General features: G+C 40.4%; 2 protein-coding genes across 3 annotated transcripts in view; one reads left to right on the top strand and one right to left on the bottom strand.

Moving 5' to 3' along the window:
- Nucleotides 1-380: 380 nt before the first annotated feature.
- Nucleotides 381-5745, top strand: rfk (riboflavin kinase). The gene is made up of 5 exons (XM_085294528.1): nucleotides 381-521; nucleotides 819-909; nucleotides 1850-2001; nucleotides 4021-4123; nucleotides 4286-5745. Exons 2-5 carry the CDS (start codon nucleotides 828-830, stop codon nucleotides 4459-4461), a joined length of 513 nt encoding a protein of 170 aa, XP_085150654.1. The 5' UTR covers nucleotides 381-521; nucleotides 819-827; the 3' UTR covers nucleotides 4462-5745.
- Nucleotides 5746-6098: 353 nt separating this feature from the next.
- The window catches only part of pcsk5b (proprotein convertase subtilisin/kexin type 5b), an 85843-nt gene continuing 65179 nt past the window's right edge, over nucleotides 6099-26762 (bottom strand). The window contains exons 21-37 of one of the 2 annotated variants that reach the window (XM_085294526.1): nucleotides 20364-20466; nucleotides 19952-20088; nucleotides 17894-18103; nucleotides 16886-16954; nucleotides 13778-13838; nucleotides 13541-13686; nucleotides 12791-12997; nucleotides 12345-12428; nucleotides 11931-12117; nucleotides 11621-11835; nucleotides 11054-11296; nucleotides 10698-10931; nucleotides 10424-10604; nucleotides 10099-10316; nucleotides 9520-9620; nucleotides 9161-9371; nucleotides 6099-8407 (exon numbers count right to left, since the gene is read on the bottom strand). In XM_085294526.1, the coding sequence (XP_085150652.1) occupies nucleotides 8001-8407; nucleotides 9161-9371; nucleotides 9520-9620; nucleotides 10099-10316; nucleotides 10424-10604; nucleotides 10698-10931; nucleotides 11054-11296; nucleotides 11621-11835; nucleotides 11931-12117; nucleotides 12345-12428; nucleotides 12791-12997; nucleotides 13541-13686; nucleotides 13778-13838; nucleotides 16886-16954; nucleotides 17894-18103; nucleotides 19952-20088; nucleotides 20364-20466 (3014 nt within the window). In that variant the 3' untranslated portion in view covers nucleotides 6099-8000. Of the gene's footprint in view, nucleotides 8408-9160; nucleotides 9372-9519; nucleotides 9621-10098; nucleotides 10317-10423; nucleotides 10605-10697; nucleotides 10932-11053; nucleotides 11297-11620; nucleotides 11836-11930; nucleotides 12118-12344; nucleotides 12429-12790; nucleotides 12998-13540; nucleotides 13687-13777; nucleotides 13839-16885; nucleotides 16955-17893; nucleotides 18104-19951; nucleotides 20089-20363; nucleotides 20467-26380; nucleotides 26530-26762 lie in introns of those variants that run through there. The other variant, XM_085294527.1, reaches the window with a different exon arrangement.

Below are 26762 nucleotides of genomic sequence, written 5' to 3'. Positions count from 1 at the left end.
TCAACCCGGCCGGACCAGTGTTGTTCTTTGGGTTTTTCCTCTTGTGTCCATCCCCAATATATGAATCTGTAACATAATACTAACAGGAGTATAAAAAATGGACATGGAAAACCATAGTACAGCTTTTATGTATAAACATGTGGTTGCTCATTACCTGCCATCCCAAACCAGCAAACTCAAATTCATGTAGTTTTGACTAGTGGCAGTAGTATAAAAGAAAAGACTGCCAAGTCAACCCTCCTGATTAAAAACTAATCGAGCTGTCCGTACATCTCCTCAACTCCTTTGCCAGAGTATCTGTAATCGCTATATTTCCTACAGCACCTGAAGGCAGCACATGGCTACTCGTCCGTCTTTGGTCACGCGGTCAGTGACATCAGACGAAGCGTTGGTGACGCAGATATGTGATGGTGTAACACACGTAATATAACCGGCTACCTGTGAGGATCTGTACTTCGTTTTCTCAGTCATACGGAGAGTGGATCTGTCTGAAGCGGAGACTTCTGTCTGTCAGATCTGATGTAAGCAGCACTTTTGGAGAAAACCGCTTTAGGAATTATTCGTTTCCAGTAAGGCTAACAGTTATTAGCGCTGATAGCATAGTAAGTGAACTTTCACGGTTCAACCTTAACCTACTCGAGGAGGACAGCATAATAGCTAAAGACTAATGTGAACTTTGAACTCTACAGGGGCAAAATTTGGGCAAAAAGAGTGCGTTAGATAACCGTGTAGTCCTGTCTGTTTAGCTAGCCGGACTTCCGTGTGTCGTTCGAGGTCATTCTGTAGCGCTCATTCAAGAGACACAGCTTCTGTCCCAGACTCTAGTCATGAAGAGCCTGCCGTACTTCTGTCGGGGAGAGGTCGTTCGAGGATTTGGAAGGGGAAGCAAAGAACTCGGTATTCCCACAGGTGAGTTGACTATTTTACCATTTGTTTGCAGGGCTTTTAATTAAGCTTAACTAAACACCGATTTACGCAAATAACGTAGTTGGAATTAGTAGTTGGAAACAACCGTAGACAAAGTTAACATTAGTGGTCTGATTTTATATAATACATGTGCGTTATAGCACGTGTGATCAGTTACTCTGTTAGTCCAACTGTTCTTTGTACTGCCCCTTTACACACGACTGAACTGCTCTGCACCTTTTACGTAAATATCGTTTAGTTTTTTACCACAATGTCACGATGATTCACAGCTTTTAATTACTTCATTTATCCTCACGTGTACTTTTCGAAATAAGCTCAGTTTTTGTTTTACACCACCTATAAGTTTAGGGTTTAAGATCTTTACACTTAACCAGTATCAGTCCAATAGCTTTGAAAACAACTAATAAGGACTGCATTTTAAACACCTGTTGACCAGGCAGCGTTCAGCATTTTTTTTTTTTTTGCTGTAAGAAATGGCCAAATGAATGAACTGTGGGCTTTACTCTAAGAGATCAGAATGGAGCTCTGGGCAGCGTGCAGTCACGGACAAAACCAAAACACATGAGTTTATATGGCCTTGAGCATTTTGCAAGATTTTTGGCTTAAAATCAAACTTGCATAGGATATTGGATGCAGTTTGTTTGTAATAAATGTCTTTCATGTATATTTTTTTTGTCCTCCACAGAAGTTTCTCAAGCAGTTTGTCTCGTTTCACAGTACCAGTTTTGAATACACTGAAGTTAACAGATTAATCAAATGCTTTCTGCAAACATTTCTGGCCTTCATTATCATAAAAAGCAGTTGAACGCTTCAGTTAAATAAAAAGTCTTCTTCTAGTTTGAGGTAATTTTGAGAAAATCGCTAACTTCTTCCACAGCATCCTTTTTATTCCCATCATCTGATGTTTCCCTCTGACCTACAGCAAACTTCCAAGACTCCGTGGTGGACAATCTTCCAGCAGATATCAGCACAGGGATCTACTACGGCTGGGCTTGTGTGGGTAATGGCGATGTCTACAAAATGGTGATGAGCATCGGCTGGAACCCTTACTACAAAAATACCAAGAAATCCATGGTAAGCACTTAAATGCCATAGTGTTGTGGCCACAAAAGATGTCTTTGATAGTAAAGGGCTAAGCTAATTATGATCTAGTTATAAGTGTCCATCGATTCTACAGCTTTGGGAGGAAAATTAGATTTCACACAAATGTATTTAAGCTGAATATGTGAACTTCTTTAAAAAGTCATCTGACTAAGCCGTGGGTGAATATAGATTTGTGTGTGTGTGTGTGTGTGTGTAATATATATACGCGCGCGCAATGTGCCTGGTTTTAAAGAACACTGGTCTATTCCATCTAGCGACATACTTATTTTTGCTAATGACCATGTCAACAATTTGAGACGTGTTAGTCAGGGTGGATTCTCATAAATCTCCTCAGCAATTCATTTATTTAATTTTTGTCTAGTTTACCAGATGGGAATTTCCCCTGTCTCAATCGTGCCCATTGTATATCAAAAAAGGGTACTTTTTTGCATCCTCACAGTGGGAAGAAGTTTAAATAAAAAAACAGAATCTTCTGTAGAAAAGAGAACTGTATTCTACTTGTTAAAATGGCCATGTGGCTAGCATATGCAGGTAAAACTAAGCAGATTTAAAAATAAGGATTTCTGAAGATAACAGGAGCGTAAGAAATGGACACGAGAGCTCCAGTGTTTAGGCATTTTAATGCAGCTGTCTGTCTTGTGGGTTCCCTTCCCTTTCAATGTGTAGAAATGTTACCTCCTCTCAAAAGTGTAGATTCAGACCGATTATTGTTACAGAGAGACAGATATAGCTTATGTGCACTACAGACTGAAAGCCCTAAAGGCTTGGACTGTTAAAATGCTTTTTGTGGTCAATTATATGGGTTATCCCCTCTATTTTTATACTTAGTGTGAGGTTGTTTCGAGTCTAGAAAGTGCCATGCATTCGTTTCTTTGTGAACTTGCCTTTTTTTCCGCCTGTGTCTGTTTTTAATATTTCTAATAATGTTGTGCATAAAATCATTTTGACAGTTTTAGTTTAAACTGTGTTTTGTTGTTTTTGTTTGTTTTTCATCTGGATTGCAGATGGCTTGTAGACATTCTTATTACTGATTTGTCCTTTTTTTTTTTTTCTTCACCAGTATTTACTTTTTCCACCAAAGGTCATTTTCACATTGACACTGTCCACTACTGTTTGTATGTGTTTTACATTGAGTTTTCAGTACTGTGCAAAAGTCTTTTGCCATCATTTGTCACTCAGTATTTTTGCTTTCAAGGACTCTGACTTTCTTATAATCTTCTAAATGTTAAGTTTTCTGCAGGTCTTTCAAACGTTGCCTGCTTTTTCACTCATTGTCAGGCCCCACTTTCAGAGGAATGTTTTTGTTTAAGCCACTTACAACTGACTTATGAGTCATCAAAGCATTAAAAAAAACAACTGAAGAAATTAACCAGTGTGATGTGTAAACGCAACACACAGTTTAGCAAAGACTCTGTTTTAAATTGTATCTTCTGACACTTTGTTAATATTTGTTCCCATTTTGTTGTAAAATCTATAAAATAATTCCAACAAAAACAGATTAACAAACAAAATAGTATTTTTGTATCTTTGTACAAGTGGAGAACAAACAGAATAGCAGATGAACCGTATTTAAAATAGGGGGGGAAAAAATCTACAAACACCTGACGCAGAACCTTGAGTTTGGACCTTTAGTTGATGCATCAACTGTTCACTGAAGCCTCAACAGAAATGGGCTCAGTGGAAGGGTGGCTGGGAAACTGTGAGAGAACCCTGATGTATGCCAAAAAGCCCAACATCTGGACTAAAAACTGATTTCTGTCAGCACTAATTTAAAAACATCAAATTCTTCAAATCATTTTGTCCAGCAAAGCAGTCTGGATATGGCGTGTCCTCCACACGCTGGCATTGATTGGCTTTTTATTTTGCAAGTCACTTCTTTTCCCCAGATGCAGGATAGCCGCGAATGCAACATTGTAACATTTTTCTAATACAAAAAAGCAATTCAGTCAATTATGGCTCTTATCTAACTTTATGCATTTTTGGTTATAGGAGACTCATGTGATACACAAATTCAAAGAAGACTTTTATGGAGAAGTTCTCAGTGTGGTCCTTGTGGGCTACATCCGCCCAGAAAGAAGCTTTAACTCACTCGGTATGCCTTTTAGTTACACTCATCTCAACACAGAAGTGATGTAGTGTGATGCCAGTAATGCCCTTTTAAAGTTTTGCTCAGTATTAAGGAATACATTTCCATCATCCCTTTTTTTGTGCGACTCTCATAACACTTTTCTCACCTTTGCCTCCGTCCTGACAGAAGCCCTCATTGCGGCAATCAACAGTGATATTGAGGAGGCCAAGATGAAGCTGGAGCTGCCAGAGCATCACAAGCTGAAAGATGACAACTTCTTCACCAGCACGGCCAACTCCTCTTCAGTCCTGCCCACCACGCCCAGCCCGTCCACGTCACAGACTATTATGAACGGTCACTAACAGCTGGCTAGGACAGCAGTGCTGTGGATACACTCACACAGACCAGAATTAGACAAAGGTTTATGTAAATGCTCAGCCTCGCTGTCACAATGCATGCACATGGACCTAATCATAAGCAATCCTTTTTTCTTTTCTTTTTTTATTCTGTTTTTCTTTTGTTGTTGGTGTCTCTTTGTAAAGAGCTGTTAAGCTTCCTGCCTGGTTTTGTCACACAGACTGATTATGTCTGCCTCTCAACGGTCCTGCTGTATATTTTGGAATCGTTTACTAGAGAAGGCACTAAAAACAGACCTTGGGATTAAGGTAATTGCAACCACTGCAGAGGCAGTTGTAAAATATTGTGTGTAAAAGGTACGAATAGACTATTAAGTGTCTGATCACTATTTATTTTGGTTGGAAATACATGACTTTTCTTTTTTTCTGCTTCAGCGATGGTTAAAGAGAAGGTCTGGGCATTATTATCTGCAACAAAAACACACATTGTGCAATCTGAGGCTTTTTGAAAGTCTTCAGTTTTCTTGTTTTCTCCTTACATGTCCCTCTTCAGGAAAGGAGAACGTAAAAGGACACTGCCCTAAAACTTATACACTTGGCCAGAAATTCAGTTTTGTTTTGACGCAGGAAGAAAATGGTTAAGATGGTTATTTATTGAATGATATGTTTACCTAAAATGTTTTAAGCAAAGGCTTTTTTAATCTTTATTTTTATTTTATCTTGATTTAGGTATCACTTAACTGTCTTGTCAGTGACCGGTCCTTTTAATCAGCAGTTAATTATAGATGAACACTAAGGCTGAAAAGGGCTTTAAGCACGTTGGGAATTTGTTACTCCCTTTAGCCTTTTCATTTCAGTGTCGATGGCTTTGTTCCAGATAGAAAAACACTGGCAGGTGGAGATGCTAAAAGATCTTTTTAGTACAAGTGGAAGTGTTTAACACCAATTTATGAGAATTTGAACAGATCAAACTAGCACACTATTCTTAGTATCTGCATCGGTCAGCATTTAATATATTTACATTCAGAAACCGTTGTCAAAGCCCTGGCTGGTGTTGTGTGTGTGTGTGTGTGTGTGTGTGTGTGTGTGTGTGTGTGTGTGTGTGTGTGTGTGTGTGTGTGTGTGTGTGTGTGTGTGTGTGTGTGTGCGAGACTGTACCTGTTTGGCTTTTACAATGAAGTGTTTACTTTCATTCGAAGCTCTGATGATGGAAGCCTGCTGATGTGATTTCAGCTCTTATAAACTCTTGTGTTACATGAGACATTAAAATGTTATTTAGAGTTAAAAAAAGACATTTGTTGTACACTCAGCTGTTTTTGCTGGTGAGATGCCTTTTAGTTGTTCCATTTCTAATGCGTGCAAAGGACTGAACTAATTAATTGTGCTGCTTTATCAAGCCTATCAAAGATATAGTGATATCGATAGATAATTTTTTTTTTTCTCCCCCGTCTAATTACTGCAGGGCGGTCTGGTGTTTTAGTCTCACATGTTGCAGTTATTTAGTCTAGTTTACACAGGGACCACAGATACTTGATGTAGAGTTCATTAAAGCGTATCCACCTTTATTTTCATCCATGTTTCATTAAATCAAATCATTTTAATTCAATTGTATCAAAGTTCTTTTCTTCTCTTTCCTTTTTAAAGCTTTATATACATTCAACGCATTTTCAAAAATGATGAAAACAAGAAACCCACATTAAACAATATGTAGCTGTCTGACCTGTTAATACTTTTTGCCACATTACATCTTTGGCTGATACAACCTGAATTTTGTTACTGAACTCGTATTAGCTTTTACAAATATGCACAGATATACATGTTAATTCAGATTAAATCTGTTCTGAAACATATTTTCAAGATTAAAAGGCTTAATAAAGTGGCTGGTGAGTGTGTGCAATCTTGACATCCTCCATTGTCGCCATTCTTTAACCACATGAACCCTGAACTGAATTTTATTTTAATCCAGCTTTATTATGAAACAACCATTCACAGCACATTTAACATAAAGAACAAAAAAAAAAAAATCCCAACTCTTTTCACTTCACATTCAGTGACTGAACAAGATTTGTTATCTCAGCGAGACCAAACAAGCTGCTACGTTAAAGTCACAATAAAGTCAAACTGTAAGAAAAATATTTTAAGAAAAAGTGTGGGAAGATCACTTGTGAATCTTTCTGCTCTGTTGTGTGGAGGTCTGAACACCTGCACAGACATGGTAGATTTTAATGTAGCCTAAACAAGGAAACAACAACTGTAAATCGTTCTGAAAAGATCCAAAGTGACCCTCACAGGGTCACAAATCACACTAGTCTAAGAATTCCTCTAACCTGATTCACACAGTAAAATGGTGATATTTCAGCACTAATTAAAGACTGCTTAAAATCCCATGTTGCCAAAGCAGAGAAGCATATTACATGTATGTGCTATTAAATATAGTATTGTGTGTGAAATGCAAAGATGTTTAGTTTTAGCTTTTGCTGACAAAGCTGAATCCTGCAAACATTAACATAATTTAATTATTGTTCTATTTCTATTTTCCAACTAAATTAACACTTGAAATTTAATATAGGTGACTTGTATTAAATAGTACTGACGAGACAACACTAACCTCCCCTAAAGAAATCCAGCTAAATTTGTCTTGAATCACATTTATAGTGACTTAAGAAGCAAGCCTAATTTAGATGACCCATGCAGGTTTGCAGAGTATCTTTATTATAGCAGAGCCAATTTATCAGCTATTATTAGCCATTTGCCGATAGCTCAGTGTCGGCATTTATAATGGTTGATAAATTAAAATTTAAAAAATGAAGAAGAGATGGGAGAAACACCAGTGTTAGTAGTTCAATGCATGGTTTGTACAGGGCACGCTGCAACTCCCCTGCTGGCAAAAGGCATTTTAAATTCAACAACAAGCTGATCCGAGCAGAGTCGGGTAGAGGGCAAAGTAGATTATTTTTAAACTGCGCATGTTATCTTAGATAGGGAAGTCTGTTTTTGTTTCATGTATCTGAAAGGAAAAAAAATATTGGCTGACATCTGATTTTTAAATCACCAAATAAAGGTGTCTGTCTTAAAAATCCTATACTGATCGGTTTCTAAATGTTTATTATATTTTTACATGTATGCAACAGGCCACTTCTCAGCATAAAAAGATAAATAACATTTTGTTTCACCACAACATTATTTCCCACTGTTTATCAAACTTGAAAGAACCAAATAATTTTCACCAAAATATTAAACGACTCTGTGTAGATATGAAAACAGGAAACAATGATGGTTCAAATTTTCAATATGTAGCAAAAAAATGTTGATTATACCCATAATTCCTTTCCCAGGCTTGTCTTTTATTATAATTACACATAGCTTTGCCCCACCAGCTAATTAACTGTTAGAAATTAAATATTTTCTAAAGGAATACAAATTGGTTTTTTTTAAAAAGGATTAAATTAACATGACTGATCGGTTTCTACTTTTACAAAAAAAGGCATTGCACAACAAAGTTGCAAAATAAACATCAAACGGAGAACCATCCCTGTCCGCTCTCTTCATCTATATGAGTAGCTCTCATCATCATACTCTAGTTCAATGTCATCTTGATCCAAGAGCCCATACTTGAACTTCTTATACACCGTTCCATCTTGTGTCATGTACACAATATCATCATCTTCCTCTTCTTCGTCATCGTCACCGTCAATAATTCTGTCGTTGTACTCCCCAAATGAAGAGCTGGCAGGTTGTGGTGCAGTGTTTTCCTTGGTGCTCAGTTTCTGGTACCCTCCAGCTCTGGTTTTGGGTGTCACGGCACGGGATTTAGACCGAGCATTGAAGATGAGAAAGAGCACTCCGCCCACAGAGAGGATGATGAGAACACAAACGAAGGCAAAGACTTTAGCTCCACTGCTCTGAGCTTCCCCCTGCAGCACCACAAAGTTGACATCCAAGATGCACTCGACTAAGAAAAAGGAGAGAGCAGACCATGAGGTTAAAGTGCACAAATCTATTTACCATCCACTGCAGAAATTTCCAGCAAAACAAGAAGATTTTCATCAGTAATTTTACACATTAATCATGTAGAAAACTGAGATGTGCAGTTGAAACTGCACTTCTTTATCTTATATTAACCTCCTAAGACCCGAATGCTTCCATGGCATGCATTTTTAATTTCTCTTTGATATTTGGGTTGATTGGGACCTGATGAATGTAAAAACAAAGAATTGGCAGATTTTTTTTTTATTTTTTACCTGATTTTTGTTTCTGACAAAAATGAGATGCACATATGAGGATATTTGTTTATAATTTTGATAGAACAGTGGCAGTATAATGTCCTCGTAAGTGGATATCAGGCCCTTGTAGAGCAAAAGTTAGTACTGTGGTCTAGACAACCCAAAATGTGATGTCCACATATGTGGACGCCAGGTCCTAGAAGGCTAAGATATCTCAGGGATTAAATGTGCACTTAAATGCCTTTACATTGACAGGGAGCGGAGTTCACTCATCCATGGGCTGTATGAGAATTAAATTATTTAAATAGGGCCAGATGTATTGCAGGATTCACACGCACTTAAACACAATTTTCCATGAACAAGTATGGCGAGAGTATGTGTTCAAAAAGCTAAGGGAGGGATTTTCACTGAAAAGATCACACATGCTGGTCATAGAGGTGTGTTTGCTGGAAGTCAGTGTCTCAGTGTGACTCCTCATTTACATTGTGATGACTTGCAGTTGCAGCACTCCCTGGGGATTTGTTGTTCTTTGTGGCGTATCTCATTTCCACAACAGGTCAAGCAGCGGCCATCATCAGAGAGGAGTTGGCCCGCGTGGCACATGGTGCATTTCCATATGCCGGGACCTCGGCAGCCCAAACAAGACGGGTGGCACGCTCTGCACTTGAGTTTCTCGCTCTCTGACTTTGAGTCCTGAAGAAGAAAACATAGACTGAATCCGCGGGTTCACACATTTGGTCAGCTCTGGCAATTTGCTGCGTATGATAGGTGTAAGATTAATGAGTGATTTGAACATAAACAAAAACACTTGCTAAATAAAAAAAAACAAGAGATCTGTCACCTCTGATGCATCGTAGTAGCCTATTGAACACTTGGCGGTACACATGGTAGCCATCAACGTGTAGCCAAAATAACAGGACTTACAGGCTAAAGCGCTGTTGTCTGAGAGGAGAGAGGCGACAGATAAGAGCAGTTACAATAGGCCTTCATCTTTGCTACAGTTTAAGATTAGATTCAATGAGAAAATCCATTTATTCCATGTTCCAGAAAAATTGTTCTCCATTTAATTTAGTATAATTTTTTTTATCTCAGCTACCCCTCAGCCTCCTAATAGAGGCACATATGGTTTAAATTTTAAAATCATAGGTCACATCTTTTTCAAGTTCTTCTTTTCATAAGAGTTTCAGAAAACTTGACCTTTGATGTCATCAAGGTCATCAAGATTCTAACTTAAGATTTTTAGCAGATGTAGAATTTTCACCAATTTGAAAATCTTACGTGTAGTTCTCGACTTATCGAGTTCACAAAGTTCGGTGTCTACACGGCTCAATGGGGCTCAATTTCCCATCAGCCTTGAGGGGTAAAAATAAGCTACAATGCAGATAAGAATAAATAAATAGACATGACAGGCTTCCCTTACCGTTGCAGGTCTTGCAGGTAGGGTGACACTTGTGACAGCTCATGGAATGACTGACTTGGTAGTATCCTGGAGGGCAGCTCTGCAGGCACTGGCCCCACTGCTTCATGTAGACATAGCCCTTTCTGCAGCTCAGACAGTTTCCGCTACCACCACCCTGACACTGGCTACAGGACGGGTCACAGCGCTCACACACCATGGTGGCTGTGTTGCCAAAGTGACTGAGAAAGAGAAAGAGGATATCTGCTTACTTCATGGTATTTTTTTTATTAAAGGATGTGAGACTACTCCTGAGATTTGCGAGCACGGCTTTGTTTTTTTGCCTGACCCCTCTGAGCAGGTTTCGACGCAGGTCTCTCCCTGCTTGAAGAATCCAGGTTTACAGGTGACACACTCCACACTGTGGTGGCCAGTACACGTCTTACAGCTGAAGTGGCAGCGCCCACACAAGCGCTCATCCTGGTCCTTAACGTAGTAACCCTCAGGACACTGCGGCACGCATGTGTTGTCTGATTGACACAGGCACAGAGTCAGCATTTCAAAAGGAAAAGGACAAGCATACATTAAATAATATGAGCTACAGTACATCTTTTTTTTCTTACGTAGTAAGAAGTGTGGGCTGTTACAGCTTAAGCAGTGGTCTTTGCCTGGCCCATTACAACCATGGCAGTGTTTATGGCACTGTTGACACTTCCCATTCTGGTCCTTGTATGAGCTCGGGGAGCATTCACTGTACCACACACAATGTCCAGTGGCATCCTTTTGCCTGCCTTCAGCACAGGTGAGACAGGATGTAGGCTCAGAGCCTGAGCAGGTCAGACATGAACTGGGACAATCTGGGAAAATATGAAGCCATTAGACAGAGCCAACTAGAATCTGAGTATAAATGTCCTGTAACAACTCCACTGATTCATTTTCATTCTCATTGTGTGGTCATGTTAAGTTTCCACCTTCCTACCTTTGCATTCTTTGCTGGTCTCATCATAATACGTTTGGCTGGGACACTCAGAAAGACATTCTCCACTGTAACGTACATTTTTGTCACTTTGACATAGAGTGCAGTCATCTATGTCGGGTCCATCACACAAAGCACAGTCATCATGACAACGCACACACTCCTGCTGGCTCATACTTTCAAAGTAGCCATCAGGACAATCACCCACACACTGATCATCATGGAGAAAGTAGTAAGGTGCACAGTCTGGGAAGAAGAAGGAGATGGCAAAATCATTTTTTTGTGATTTCCAAAGTCTAAGTATTTATAATTAAAAGCAAAGGATTCAGCTCTTTGTTGTTATTTCATTTCCTCACTTCCTGACCCTCTGCAGCTATCGAATTTAGGTTTCAGGCCTGAATTATTAGCAGTCAAGGCAGCAGCGACAGAGCTCTCTGCATTTCCTGTCTATCCCTCTTCTGCACCCCTTCCTCATCTCCCTTATCTGTTCAGCTAGTATCGCCTTTCAAAACAGCTCTTTTCCACATCTTCCATTCCTCTCCACTTCACTGTTCCACCGATCATACTTACTCTTGCACAGGCCATACTGATTGCACTCAGTGCAGTGAGCTGGACAGTGATAGCATTCTGTATCATTGGCATAATAACCCTCAGGACACTGGAGCACGCAGGAGTTGTTGAGCAGCAAGTACGGCCTCTCACAGCTCAGACAGTGAAAGATACTTTCCACACAGGATCCACACCCTGTGCTACATGGCAGGCATTCGAGATCTTTAGGAATCCCTCTGAGAAGCAAGCCAGAGAGATAAGAACAAGATGTTACGGACGTTTTACATTTGTGTGAGTTCAGCAGGGAAAGAAGATGAAACTGAAGAAGCACCTCTGACACTCCACCACACACTTCCTGTTTTCCATATAAAGTCCACTGTGACACTGCTGGCACAAATTGGCAGTCTGGCACATGACACAGCCTTGTGAGCACTCCTCACACTGGCCAGACTCCACGTTGGCAAACATGCCAGACGGACAGTGAGCCACGCAAGTGTGTCGAGCAGTCAAAAAATGGTCTAAAAGAAAAAAAGAAAAACCACATCACTCATTTAAATTTAAATGATATTGTCAGTGATTAACATCTTTCGGCATTTGCTGTATTTGATATTGTTCCATAGGATATATGAAAAACATCATGGTTGATTTATCACCTGTTGATGGTAAAGCATGGGTTCTGATAGAAATCAAGCTAAAGTATTTTCTAGTTTCACAGGCAGGCTAACACAGCATACAGCCTGCTTACCTGGGGGGCAGGTGGTGCAGTTCTCCTTCCCTCCACCAAGGCAAGTCTTACAGGAGGGGTGGCACGTCTCACGTTTGTACTGAGCTGTCGAAGAAAAGAAAATGGGAAGTGTTTTTTTTTAAAAAAGGAATGACATACAAGTGACAGAAAAAAATAAAAGGACTTTTAAATATGTAAATGCCCCCAAAAAATGAAGGCTCTGCTACTGAGTACAATAGAAACATGACTTTCAGTTTCTCCAGCTTCATTTAAGTTTGATGTTTTAGTATAAGAACACTACAGAAGTAAACTCAGAATTTAGTACAATTAAACAAATATGGTGCTGTGAAACTCCTAATTTTACACAGAACATGTAAAACAATACGAGTCTATCACCAATCCACAGGATGCTAGATGGATCGTGCTGATGGCAGTTAGAACTGAGGTCAAATGATCATTTACTGTACTTTTTTTGAAGTGTTTCTCAAGGGAAGAGGCACGCTGGCTTCTCTCTAAACACTCTCCGTTCCTCAGCATAAACCCATCCTCGCAGGAGTCACAGTCATTGTACCATGGCCCTCGGCAGCTACGACAGCTGCGGTGACAAGGCTCGCACTGCCGGCTTTTTTCATTCACAAAGGAACCTTCTTCACAACGATCCACGCACTCGCCATCTAAACACACAAAGAAAATGTGTAATGCATATAATGAAAAATGTCACATGTGCAGATCCGTCTAAGTTTTTGATGCTTTTGGTATTTCATTGTTGGGGTTTTTTGCCTGGTATTTGGTACATAAATAAAACTGAAGTAAAAAAAAACATTTGAATTGGATTTTTTCCTGTGCATTCGTGTGAGTTTTCCTTGTAAATCTTGACTGCTTTGTCATGCTGGCTTGTCAGGAGACAAATGTTTAGTGCCTGCTTTCCTTGTCGGTGCATGAAAATCTCAGTCGAACTTAAAAATTAAAAATTATAACTCTGTGCCATTAAGAATTAAGGCAGTTCTGAAAGAAAAAGGAGGATCCAACCACTACTAGCATGCTATATCTAATAAGGTGGCCAGTGAGTGTATATTCTTAAAACACAAACATAAAGCATCATTTCTGGTTTTCAGTTCCTCACTTTCTCTACCAAATGTAGTTACATATTTTTCCATCGGCAGTTTATTATCTGATATTTTTGCTACACACCAAATAAGAAATGTTTCAAGTGTTACCGGAGACATAAAATCCATCTTCACACCAGTAGCACTGGGACTGGTCACAGATTACACATTGCTTATCTTCACACGGAGCGCACGCCATGGCATCTTCCACACTGTAGGTCCGATAAGGACATGACCGATGGCACTCGCCTCCTAATCTGGCAGACAAAAAGAGTCATTATAAGATGAGCACACACTGTGTGACCGTGGAGGAGGAGCTTAATGACTTACTCAACTGAGGAGACTTACTGGTAGTAACCTTCTTCACATTTAAGGCAAACAGTTTCCTGCTCCTGATCTCCCAAATCATCTGTGGCGAAAAGCAGAGATTGAACCACACAAGAAAAAAGGGTAAAAAAAAAAAAAAAACTGCCTTAGTATGCATTTCTGAAATTCTTGTTTAAATCAAAATTTAAATATGATGATTTTTGAACAAGTGAGGTGAGGAACCAGTGAAGCAGGTAGTAACTGTTCGAATGCAGTTTCTTTAGACAGCAGCAGGAGGCACTCTGACAACACATATCAAATGTGTTCAGCTCAGCACAGAAATGAATGGCATGCTCAGATCGATCATAAGCCGAGTGTGATCAATTTTAAAGTAAGAAAGAGACCTAATCCACAAAGCAAATGTAAAAGCCAGCGAGTCTCCGTGCTCACTTTGGTTCCAATCTTTAAGATCAGTGCATTTCTCTCATCCCCAATTATTGCAAGTGTGTGATTTTCTGTTTGTCGAGCTTGCACTGCAGGTGTACTGCTGCTTAAAACACACACACACAAAATGCATAATGTGAGTGACGGGTTATGAATTTTTTTCCCTGTTTTCGTTAGACCAGGAAACATATGGAGGGGATATTAATAAGTAATTCAGGTGAGCGTGTGACTGTTTTTCTACACGCAGCAAAGGAAGAAACTTGTTTTCTTGCAAACTAATTAATTTGTGCTGCCACTCAAAACCATCCAACTGGTAAGTGGGAAAGAGTCACGCTGTCATCCCTTAGTCCAACAATGTCAAAACATCTCGAAGGACAGAGAGAGCATGGGGGTGGGCTTTTAAAACCCTGCATCTGCAGACTTTCCCTTGGGACCTTCATCCTCTCCAGAAAAAGCCTCTGCCGACCCCCTCTACACCCCCTTTCCTCTCCCTGCTTCTCTCCAGCACCCGCAACTTAGCACTGCACTGGTTTGCACTTCAATGCAGTCGACAAGCCACTACCTGTGAAAGCAATTACTCATACAGAGAGAGACTGAGAGAAAGGAAAGGTGGGAGGGACGGAGGTATATAGAAGAGGAGACAGCGAGCGAGGAGCCGGAAATCATGCCTCCAGGCTGTGTCTGTGTGTGAGAGAGGGAGAGAGAGAGAATAGCGCCCGCATAAATATTAACTGTGCACGCCAGGGGAGGGGGGATTTCAACAGAATTTAAAACCTGTACGCACATCCTGAACTATTCACTTGTGGAATGTGGACGCGCTCACACATATTACGCAAGCAACAATCACGCTTTAAAGCAAAAGATTAGGTCAAAGTTATACATGCTCAGGAGGGGGAATGGCTCAACTCGTTTTTAACGTCAACAAACACAAATCATCAATTCAGCAAGAGAAACTGAGAAAGTGTGTTTATGAAAAACTCCTTGATATTCCTGATACAAAGAGACAAGCATAGAAATGAGATGCAGTGCATTAAAAGGGCTGAACTCTGGGGGTGAAACCGAGCTTTGGCATGCAAACAGCCTCTGAGCAAGAGGTTTAACTCTTTATTACTCCTTTTTGTAATGGACGGGAAGAGGTCAACGGTAGCTGCGATTCCTGAAAAATTAGTAAACAAATGGAAATCCATTAACTATTTAAGCCATCCTCACTTGTATCAAATGGAGTGTGGCACGAACAGCCATGTAGAGATGTTATGAGGAATGAAAATAAGGATGGGACCCAGACAGACAGAAAGGCCTTTTTTTATTTAATTGTGGAAAAATACTGCAGTACACGCCCTATGTGATAAAATAAGCAAGATGAAGGTCTCGAGTCCCAGGTAAAGGTCAAAATACGGCGATTTCATCAGATCACACCCAGGTACACAAGAAGCACGCATCAGTGCCATTACCCAGAACCAAAAGCTTGACTAATCCAATTGTAAAATATTTTCAAACCTCTCGCCACTGATTACAAATCGTAGTAACCTAAGAGGATTACAGGACATAAAGCTGATGACGAGTCAAAAAAGACGCGTTGAATTTATAAGATGGATGAAGCTAGGACTGAGAAACAGCTGCTGCACCTTATCACACACTGTCAGGCTTGAATTCATTGACTGATCTCATCCGATGTTACAAACCTCGAGCCTACAGTTTCTTAATCTCTCAGGCAAATGAAAACAAAATCCAATACCAAGCGGTTAGGAATTTGGTTTCTTATAAAACACAATAGTGCATGATTTAATCCCCTCGTATATCTATTCATAATTATGATTTAAGGCTTAATATCATACACCCAAACCTGACAGCCAAAAGTCCTCCACAAGCAGGATTCAGATTAAGCTGCATTCCCCACGCTGACACACAGAGGATGACCTCTGGCACGAGTATGAGCACACACACGTCAGATGTCAGTGACACAAAACGACACGGTTTCGTCTTTACTCTGGCCTGTGGCATCACATCACACAGCCAATCATCTCAAATCTCTAATGTGCTGACTGACTTGTTTGGCTTGCAGAATTGCGATTGCTACGACTGGGTGGGTGGCAAGAGCGAAACTGAAGAAACGTATTCCACCCAGAGTGCATAATGACATAATAACAGTGAGCCTCCACCTCAGACTAGTTCAGCTCCACAATAACAATTTTCCACGGTATGTTGATAATTACCCCTCAGCCCTTTCGTCTTAACGTGACTTGTACCGATAGTGCTCCACAAATCTCATCCACACTAAGTCTATATGGTTTTCCCAGTGAAGGGAAAGTGCTCAGAGATTTAAGAGCGCCTGACTTTTTCATAAATTGACTCAGTTGTTGGGGGCTCCTCTAAGTGAATTGATGTACCTGCAGTAATGGAGAGCCTACAGCAGAGCGTGAGGTGCAACTAAAATCAATGGCAACGTCATTAAATGCAGCGGCGATGCCTCACAACTATCCTTTCAAACACGTTTAGAGAGCATCCCTCTTTAGTAGGTGTCATGTTTGCGCTTTCACAAATGTATCTCACCGATGAGCAGGGTGGCTCATGATTATTAATTCATGATTTTGTGCAGCGCCCGTGACTGCCTCTGCCTCTTATTTTCTAGGGCCTGGTTTTGTTTATGCAGGTCGGTTGATGGAGAAGGTTGGATCAGCCAGACGATGGAAAGAAAAAAATGCTTACTGCGTTTACACTGTGCGCAGCCGTCATCACAAAGAAGACACTTTTCATCCTCTGCATCCGAGGCCTCACCTGATGAACACAAGTGGACACAAATGAATAAGATTATATATAAGGACAAAAAGGCAGAGATGTCACATACAGCACAGCTAACGAACCCGGCAAGGTCCTCATCCTGTCTGTGCAGGTCTGCCTTCCACATAAGATCAGCATCTCGCCTTATTCATAAACTTTATCTCCTCACTTACACACTGCCATCATTCCTCCGTCTCAGATTCACTGTTGTGAAATTTTAAGTACCTAACTCCACCACTCCTCCTTATCTCAAACGCAGTATCTCAAAAAATATAACATCTCACTCAAAAATTTCAGCTCTTGCTCAATACTCAATTTGCTGGCATCCGCATTTGATCTCCCACGATGAGATAAAGTGCAGCGGGTTCGTCCTTCTCAAGCTTTTCAACTTTAAGAAAACATTTGGCAAGTGTTTATTGGCCAACAGATGAACGAAGTTAAGACAAGTCTGACTTTATTACTCTACTAGGGGATCAGTTTTTATAGAGCCAAAAATAGCTGCTTCACTGAATAAACTTTCAATACCATCTATTATACTGTCATTACTATACTTCAGTCGGGACCAACATTTGTTCTAATTTATATTTGGCAGTGCAGCTTTGTTCCAGAGACTAAGGCTCATTTATGAACAGAGAAGGCTTCAATTACAACAGATATGAGACAGATTCAGTCAAACACAGCATGAAAAGGAGGAGGGGGGTTGCAAAGCTGCTTGCAAATGTAAAATCCTCGCTTTAAAAACCTGCTCAGCTGAGTTGTAGCTTGTTGAAGTTGTCTTTTGGAGACCATTTTCCTTTTTATGTATTCTTTAAAATACAGCTACACGTGTTCTCACAGACTAGTATATATTGTTTTATTACAAATTATATTATTAATGCACTTTTTCTTTATAGAAGGTGACCTACTACCTGCACATTCTGTACCGGCGTATCTCACCTGTGCTGCAATGCAGTGGGATGCAGTGGCCATTTCTGAGCTTGTGTCCTGGGCTGCATTGGAGGCAGCGATCTGTTTCAGTGCAGATGATGCAGTATGCCGGACACACGTCACACCGTCTCCCTTCTGAGCCTTCAAACTGGAACAACCCCTCTGGGCAGACATCCAGGCACTGACCCTGAAAGAGGTACCTGGCCACGCCAAACATATCTGAGGAAGAGCAAAAACAGCAAAAGTTTTAGGAAAAGAAATCTGAAGAAGAAGGAGTGCTGAAAACAGCTTTGAGGACATACTCAGACACAGAGTCATACACAGGTTAGGACAAAGCAGTTTTACTGCAGGCGTTTAAAGGAAGGGTACATGGATGTTTTGGTATACCGCAAGGACATTTGGCACAGCCAGTCACACGTGGGAGCTTCTCCTGTAAAATGTATGGAAGCCAGGAAAATGATAAAATAACCCAAATTCATAGGCAGCCCAATTATTTATTCACACAGGTTTAGAGACCAGTCAACAACCCCTTTGCAAATTACTTTTTTTTGTCGGCATAAATATTTATGTAAACAATAATAATAAGCTTTTTACAACATTTAACACATTTTGTTTGATCCTTAAAAAGTGTTTTAAACCTGCTGGACATTCAAATGAAACAATTTAGTGGCTTTAAATCAGGGCACGTGCTTTTCAAAGTCAAATATTTTTGAAACTGTAAATGCAATGATATTTAAATGTCAACATTAACCCAGTTTTTCACAGTTGGTCAGCTAAACACCCTCAGCCTGCCAGTCTGTATTTGCTTTCACTGTAATTACATTTTTTTAAAAAAAATCTGTGTCTGGCCGTAATTTCATACATGTCCGGGCTTGTCCGCGTGCGTGTCAACATTTTTAAACTGACACTTTAGTATTTTGCTTGTTTCATCCATCTGTATCTTCGCTACTCGTAGTAGTGACGAGCGGGGGCGTCGAACATGACTTTCAAAGACCTGTCCTCTCAGTACGGAGCTGTACGCATGTGAGTGTGACTGGCCAAGATAACAGAGGTTGTTTTGAGAGAGGAATGACAAGGGCAGAGGCAGATAGAGGGTCTGTTCAAACTATTATTGTTATGTCTCACTGAGCCTCAGACAGACCGGCAATTAAATGGAACCACATTTGCAAACAGTCTGACAAGCTTGCCGGCTAATTGAGAGTGTATGCACATGTGAAGGTGACAGAGTGTGTGTGTGTGTGTGTGTGTGTGTGTGTGTGTGTGTGTGTGTGTGTGTGTGTGTGTGTGTGTGTGTGTGTGTGAGAGAAAGAGAGAAAGAAAAATCTGGTGTTAATCTTCTTTTGGCTGTCTGGTATCTCAAAGTGAGTGTGTGATTGGGGGCTAGGTGTGTGAGTAACACAATCTCCCCAGTGTAAATACATTCATTCAAACAGCCATAATACCTCCTGAAATAGTGTGATAAACACAGTTATTACTACCATCCTCCGGTTGATATTTCTTCAGCTGTGGTTGCCTAATGACGTCCGGATTTTATAACTGCTGTTATGAGGGGAGGAAAAAGGCTTTTTGATAGACTGATTGGCTGCACAAGATCAGAAAACATGCAGTTTTAGAGGAAGTAAAAGTAGTCATTAAATACAGACCTTTCTTTTTTTTTGACTAATCTGAAAAGCTGACCAAAGTGCAGTGACCTCTAAAGTATGCAAATGACTAATATATGTTTTATCCACATCTATCAGCAGACCTTGAGTGACCTGCTGCATTAATTAGGTTCACTTTTGGAGGATTTATTGATGGAATCTGGCACAAATGAGTCTTTGTGTGAACCAAAGAATACTATGAAGAAGCCCGCTTGGATGGATGGATGGGCCTGATGGATAGATTTGCAGCTAAACCTTTGCAAAAACCTGCATCAGTTCAAAGAGTGCAGCTTTTATGTGGCAGCGAAGAAATAAAGGACGTTTTTATCTGCACTAACTGGTGCTGCATTTCCCTGAAAGCTAACTCAATGCACTTGTGATTGATGTTTATAATTTCTAGGGGCATTGATGTATATTTTAAATATACCTGTGTCACAGGTGGTGCAGCTATGAGCTCCCTCATCAGTACACTCCTGACAGGTGTGGTGACAAAGGCGGCATTGTCTTCCCGCGGCATAACGGCCCTTCTGACAGCGGGTGTCACAGCGTCCTTCATCAAAGAACCTGCAGGTGGAACAAAATTAGGCCCAGCTACTGTATATAATATCCATATTTATAGTGTAACAAGTTGCTGCACTTGCATGACAAGTTGACAAGTTTAAGATGAAGATTTCACAAATTAAAACAGGTTAATCCAAACCAACTGCAACTTTTTTTTTTAGGTTCGTGTAATTATTTTAGCTCCTTCCTTTGGTGGGTTGGCTCAATTGTCTTCTTTTTAGTCAATTGTCAATCTTTTCAGTATACACTACAGATGTTTGTGTGTCAGTGGCTGTCACCGTGTTGCAGGGCAGCTGGTGCAGTCATCTCTCTCTGGACCCTTGCACCGCAGACAGGAAGGATCACACGGGTGGCACTTGTTGTGTTTACTCAAGTACTCTCCTGCCGATAGAGAGCCACAGAAAACAGCATCACCGCACGTTCGGCCTCACTTATCTGCCTCTATTTGACTCACTTCATACTTACCGTGCTTACTTGTCGTATCACTTGAGCGATTTGATTTGATGCTTTGATGTATCCTAGTTGCACCAAATTAACAGCCAATTGCTTTTGTTTTCATTTCATTAAATTTTTCTCTGACTTCTCCTGCACAGAAACAGCTGTATATCTGCTTTTCTTTATCTTGCAAATATATTTCACACATCTTTTTTTGCTAAAAAAAAAAACTAAGGTGAAATGATCTGGTCATTTCTCATCTATTTAAAGAGAAGCTGTTGTCTTATGGGAAAGGACAACAGTGGTGCAGTAGTTAGCACTTTCACCTCATAAAGACTCTTGGTTTGAACCTCCCTGAGGCCTTTCTGTGTGGAGCTTGCGTGATCTCCCAGTACACGCGTGGGTTTTCTCTGGGCGCTCCAGTTTCTTTCCACAGTCCAAAGACTTGCATGTTAGGTTCATTAGCGATTCTAAATTGGCTGTCGTGTGGATGTGAGCGCTTCAGTGCGTTGAATAAGGCGCTGCCTGAATGTGGATTGTATTGTAAAGCCTCGTGTGTGCTCAGGATGAGTAGAGAAAGAGCAATATAAATGCCACTCAGCTTCCATTTCAGTCGTGACTACAAATTTTAAGCACTTCTAGTTCGCTGCACAGCGTTTCTGCACGAGTTCCCCACTTTGTGTGTTGACTTTGCACGTTTCCTCGCTCACATTTGGGTTTGTTCATTATCCAAAAGAATCACAGTTTAAGTCAGCAGTCGTACCCAGTGTAGCGTTTATCTAATTAAAGTAGTCTCTGAGGGGAAACAACGACTTTTCACGCCATGAACAGGAAGAGCCAAGATAAAGTCTTAAAGGAAGACATCATCTCTAATCACCAGCATCTGTAGCCAGGTAACGGCAATATTTACAACCTCTTGCCATAGAAGTGAGCTTGCTTATTAGAGTGGAAATGCGACAGAGGCATCTGCTATATCATAAGGAAACATCCTTCCCGCAGCCCATTAACCACATCTTCCACTGATGAACGTGTTGAAAATGTGCGTAGGTTCTTGAAGGCCGGAAAGTTTTTCTTACAAAACAGATTACTGACTGGAAATTCAGCTTCAGGCGCCAGAAACCTCAACACCTGGCAAAGCAATCGTTGAGTCACTGGATCCCACTCCAGGTAGTTCTTATTGTAAATGTAAAATTAATAAGTGGTGCTTTTCTTTCTCAGGAATGAATACCTAAACTTTGCTCACAGATGAAATGTTTGTAAGCGTTTGTGCCCAAGATTAAGAGGAGAACAAAACTTTACAAAAATAAAATCAACCTTGAGAACAATATTGTCTCCTCTTCTACTTTTGTATTACACAAAGGTGACAGACACTGGTTCAGGCGTAAAGATGGATGCTGTGTGTTTGTGTGCGAGCAGCCTTCAAGGCATCGGTGGGGTTTGTCTGTGCTCTCTGGCTTTCTGTGAAAAGCTCAATTGTTCCTTTCAAAACAAAAGAGCCTCTTTGTGTACAAACACAACAGGCGGTGGCTTCCCATTCAGTAGAGCTCTGCTGAAACGATTCAAGCAGCCCCCGAATACACGCCGTCACTCTTACTCACACACACAAATTGTCTCCCTGTCTTTATGTTTGTCTCCCCCTCACTCACAAACAAACAGAGCCAAGTTCTCAAGGGACAGAAAGCTGCACAACTCCACTCAGCAAAAGCAAACTTTGGACTCCCACTGCCAGACAGGAGAAAAATGGAGCGGAGAAGAAAGGGAGCCTGTCACTCAGGGGAGTAAAACTTTTCCTCTGTTCTGGACTCGGCTGACCTTGTGAGGACAGTGACACTCTACTTTGTAAAGAGAGACAGAGAGCGGGCGCTCTGTTGGCAGGTGTCACACTGACGTCTAACACACCTGATCATGAATCCCGATTCCTTTCCCCTCTTTCACCTGCTGGTCCCTGCGCCCACTCACTCTAAGAAGGTTTCAAGATATATTTATTCTTTTCAATCCACCCAAGTGGTTATTGAATACATTAGGTGTTTATTAGCCACAGTGGTTATTTAACATTGTGTATTTATCACCACAAGGGACCCTTCTTAGGGTTTCATACCCCAAGTGGCGTTTTTGGGATGCTGAACTCACAAAAACCAGAGGAAAAAGAAAAACAATAACATAATAAAATAATAACGTAAGACATAATTTGAGGGTATATCTCAGACTCCTGAAGACTCTTGTCTATATCAGCTACTATGAAGTTATCATGTTGCTTAGCACCCACCTACTAACAGGCTAAAAAGACCCCTTTTAGCATTTATGCAGATATACCTTTATACCATCATTTCATTTTCACAGTATTTTTTAAAAATAAATTCTTATTCATTTGCATAAACAAGACCTATCACTGCTTTTTCTCAATGTGATTATATTTTATTTACCATCACGAGCAGGCCAAACAGTCCTGCATCATGCCTATGTGCTAGTTTATATAGGATGCTGACGCTCTTCTTTACTATTACGAAAAAAATGTTTGATTGCTGGAAACTAAAGAGTTTCCCGAACTGTCCTATCAGTCAGACCCCTGTTAAAAAAAAATATTTTATGCACAGCAAATCTAGTTGCAGTGGGGTGCAACTAAAAATAACCCTAATTTTGATAATGAATATACAACAGCCACACAAGTGTGAGAAGACTGCATCCTGGCACTGAAATGTTTCCTGAAAGGCTGATATTAAACAGTGATTAGTATTTAATGGGACATTTAACCTGAAAATATTATTGTAGTACTACATATCTCCCCAGAATGTGTTGAGGTCTCCAGTTTTGTAGATGCAGATACATCTAAACGGCACTCATTTACTACTTTGTGATTAAGTTTCATTTAAAGTCTCTAAATCTCCTCAAACTGTTCGATGTAAGAACGATGCTAAATAAGGTTTGTAAATTTCTTCATTCTCTGAGTGACGATTACTAGAAGCTGCTTTGGTCATCACAAGCCCACAAATGTCATTTATTCATGTATCCAAACTACTACTTTTTTTCTTCACCACTTATCCACTTGGAGACTATCTTTGTTGTAAACCTTGGACAGGTTTAACACAGAGACAGACATGTATTCATTCGTACTCCTAGATTTAGACTCAACTAACGTGCTAATGCAGAAACCCCACACGTCTGCAGGATCCAGCCGGCCAGTGGATTCAAACCCCAGACCCTCTTACTGTGAGGTATCAATCCAAACCATCACATATCTGCATCGTCCCATACAGCGTCATATTTTTGCTATTATTTGCGGCTTTGTGACAAACATTCTATATTCATAAATGTAATCTAATACATGTAAAAGTTAAATCCAAAGATGTTAAATAAACCTTGCACCCAAAAACACACACTGTTGACCAGTTTCAGCTTCCACCTAATTGTAATTGAGCACACATATCTCCCTTTAAGAGCTGCGCCTGGGGCATGTACAACTTTCACTTAATCAATGCGATTGAGTGCCGAAAAACGAATTCAAGGATCTGAATTTCAATGATGTTTTTGCCTTTCATGAATTTGTAAAACATAACTCAATAGAGTGAAAACAGGGAAACTTAATGACTTGGAAAGTGAGCAAACAAAAATGCTAATGAATGAAATAATACTGATTAATACACCCTCAAAATAATTAATGGAACTCAAAGGGAAAAAAACATGAACAGATTAAACATTTTAATAAGAACACTTAAGTAAAAAAAAGAAAAAAAAAAGATTTTCAAAACTAGGACTTTGAGTAACATTAATAATGCATTGTCACAGATATGTCACAGGTACACAATAAAAAGAGGGGTGGGTATGTGCGTGCGTCTTCTACCACACGCACACGCGCACACGAACACGCACACACGTGTCATCTTAAACAATGACCAAGATTAAGTTTTTGTTAAACAAAACAGGGGATTCATCAATCTTTATTACAAATCATCAAGAACCATAACCAGATAACGGTACAACAATTCATCTAATACTGTAAATGCTCAAGCTGCGGGTGCGATAACCCACACAAAATAACAATCTTAAACATTTTTTTTAATATTTTTTACTTTATTTTTTTATTGTTTCGCTGTTCTTTAATAGAAGCCAGCACCTCCAGGACAACCCTTTGAGTTCGATCAGGTAAAGTTCAGAGACAGGAGGAGAAACCGGGCACCTGACGTATGACGGCCTTGTCGCACACACGATGCGATTTGAATTTCTAACACAATGGATTCTGTCTAAAAAGAAAGTAATAATAATAATTTGATTGCATTATGTTTGTTTTAGGCTTTTTCCCCCTTGGATTAACTGGCCAAAAGTTCTGCTGCCAATAAATAAAATGAGAAAGACTTTGAACATGAATTTTCAGAGTAAAACCATCCCAGCACCCCGCCGTTTCGCTCAGCTGTCGCAGACCTTTACCTGCCGATGAAACGTGATAACAGCATTTTTCTGCTTCAATCGCTGACCCCACCATGGTCAGAGTTTAGAGCAGTATTTCAGCTTGATATGCTTTGCCATAATAATGGGATGACGAAAAGTTTGGACTTCTAAAACTCTATGTTATTTGATAACAGTAACATGTAGGGGATGCACCGATACACATACCCTTTTGTTTGTGTGGAAAATATAACCAACATGTAGTAGAATTTCAGTTCCCTTTAATGAATAAACTTCAATTACTTTAATCCAGTGACAACAAAAATGACGGAGGAGGCTTAAATCGTTTGATCACAGAGACGGATGGAATCGATACTCGGTTTGGGGGGGAAACAAAAAAGTTTAGTATCTATAATCATCATTTTGTGTGAAAAATTTGCATCGGTACATCCCTAGTACCACAAAATTACTATACCTCACTGCAGAAGCTCTGGAAGGAATGACTATTGACTCGTCCTGTAGTACCTCTTGATGGATCAATGCTGTCTGGGCTTACATCAAGAATTAATGGCATTCTCCGAGACCCAGTAAAGACAAACGCACACGCTCTTCAAAGGGTAACTTTACGTTTTAAGTAAATGAAATGGGGTGATTCTGGTCAGCGACATGCATCCGCCTTGTATACAGTGAATTCAAGTGGTGCACAGATTAAGTGTCTGCATAGTGTGTGAGTGTGTGTGTGTGTGTGTGTGTGTGTGTGTGTGTGTGTGTGTGTGTGTGTGTGTGTGAGAGGGGGTATGGACGCATTTGTGTGCCGTGTGTGTGTGTATATTAAAATGTGTGTAAATTTGTCTTCTCGCACAGCCAAAGTCAGCCCAGACACACATTATTTTCACATTACTGCGTGAGCTTGGTTTTTACTTTTTTCTTTTTGTCGTCCCCCCTCTTTGACGTATATTTACAGGCATAAAACCACGGCTTTTCCTACTGTATGTTCGCTTTCCATCTGTTTATCATTAACACTGGAAAGAGAGGAGGAAGAGGAGCCAGAATACAAATGCACACAGACGTATTTGACACAGGCTGAGCGGCTCCTGCATTTTAGCTATAATTCCTATACTGGCAACAAAAAAACAAAAAAAAGAAGGAAGGGAAAAAAAAAAGGAGGTTCAATTATTTTGGCATCAATGCTTTGGTCACAAAATACCGACACTTATTCTTTTGTTTGTTTTCGCTTATGTTTTCATTTGCTCATTTGTTCTTGAAGTAAGTCCCAGTCGTATTACGCCCTGACCTCGTGTGTGTCCCAGTACAGAAAAAAAGGTAGGTTTGTTGTAGTCCTGTCATCGCACCTCCGATGCAGTCCCTTTAAAAGAGGCACAGATTCTCTTATAAATTATGTGACTGTGAATGAGTGGGCAGGGGGTCTGAAGAGGAGTGGGGTGCCCCCTGTGCCCCCCTCCCCCCGCATCCCCCCCCTGCACTCCCTTTAACACCCAGCAACTACGTCCCATCACCCCTTTTGTGAGCATGTTCTGCAGCACAGTTGTTGCAGCACTTTCCTCTGGCAGAGATTGTTCTTTTTAACGAGCACGCAGAAGCTGCCTTCCGCCCAAGATTCTTCATTTGCTTTCCACAGAGCAGGAAGAGGAGATAAAGAGGGGTGGGTGGGTAGTGGGGATGGAGAGGGGAGAAAGGAGACACACACACACACAGACACACAGATACACAAGGGCAGAACCATTTGTGATGGTTTAGAGCCGTGTGATTGGTCAGGAGACAGGGTTCAGGTGACAGGAAGAGGTTTTTGTTTGTTTGTTTGTTTAATCCAATCACAGGTGGTGTTCATCGAGGAGGAAAAT

This window comes from Mchenga conophoros, linkage group LG12, assembly GCF_057382185.1.
Source record: "Mchenga conophoros isolate Kocher_MC1m ecotype Shallow Benthic linkage group LG12, M_conophoros_male_GT1.1, whole genome shotgun sequence".
NCBI lineage: Eukaryota > Metazoa > Chordata > Actinopteri > Cichliformes > Cichlidae > Mchenga > Mchenga conophoros.
This window is presented reverse-complemented; position numbering and strand designations above follow the sequence as displayed.

Excerpts from the sequence above, each read along its gene's own strand:
- rfk (XM_085294528.1), top strand. The coding sequence starts at position 828 with ATGAAGAGCCTGCCGTACTTCTGTCGGGGAGAGGTCGTTCGAGGATTT. Across the intron at positions 2,002-4,020 it reads AAAATACCAAGAAATCCATG|GAGACTCATGTGATACACAA; the intron begins GTAAGCACTTAA and ends TTTTGGTTATAG. Across the intron at positions 4,124-4,285 it reads AAGAAGCTTTAACTCACTCG|AAGCCCTCATTGCGGCAATC; the intron begins GTATGCCTTTTA and ends CCGTCCTGACAG.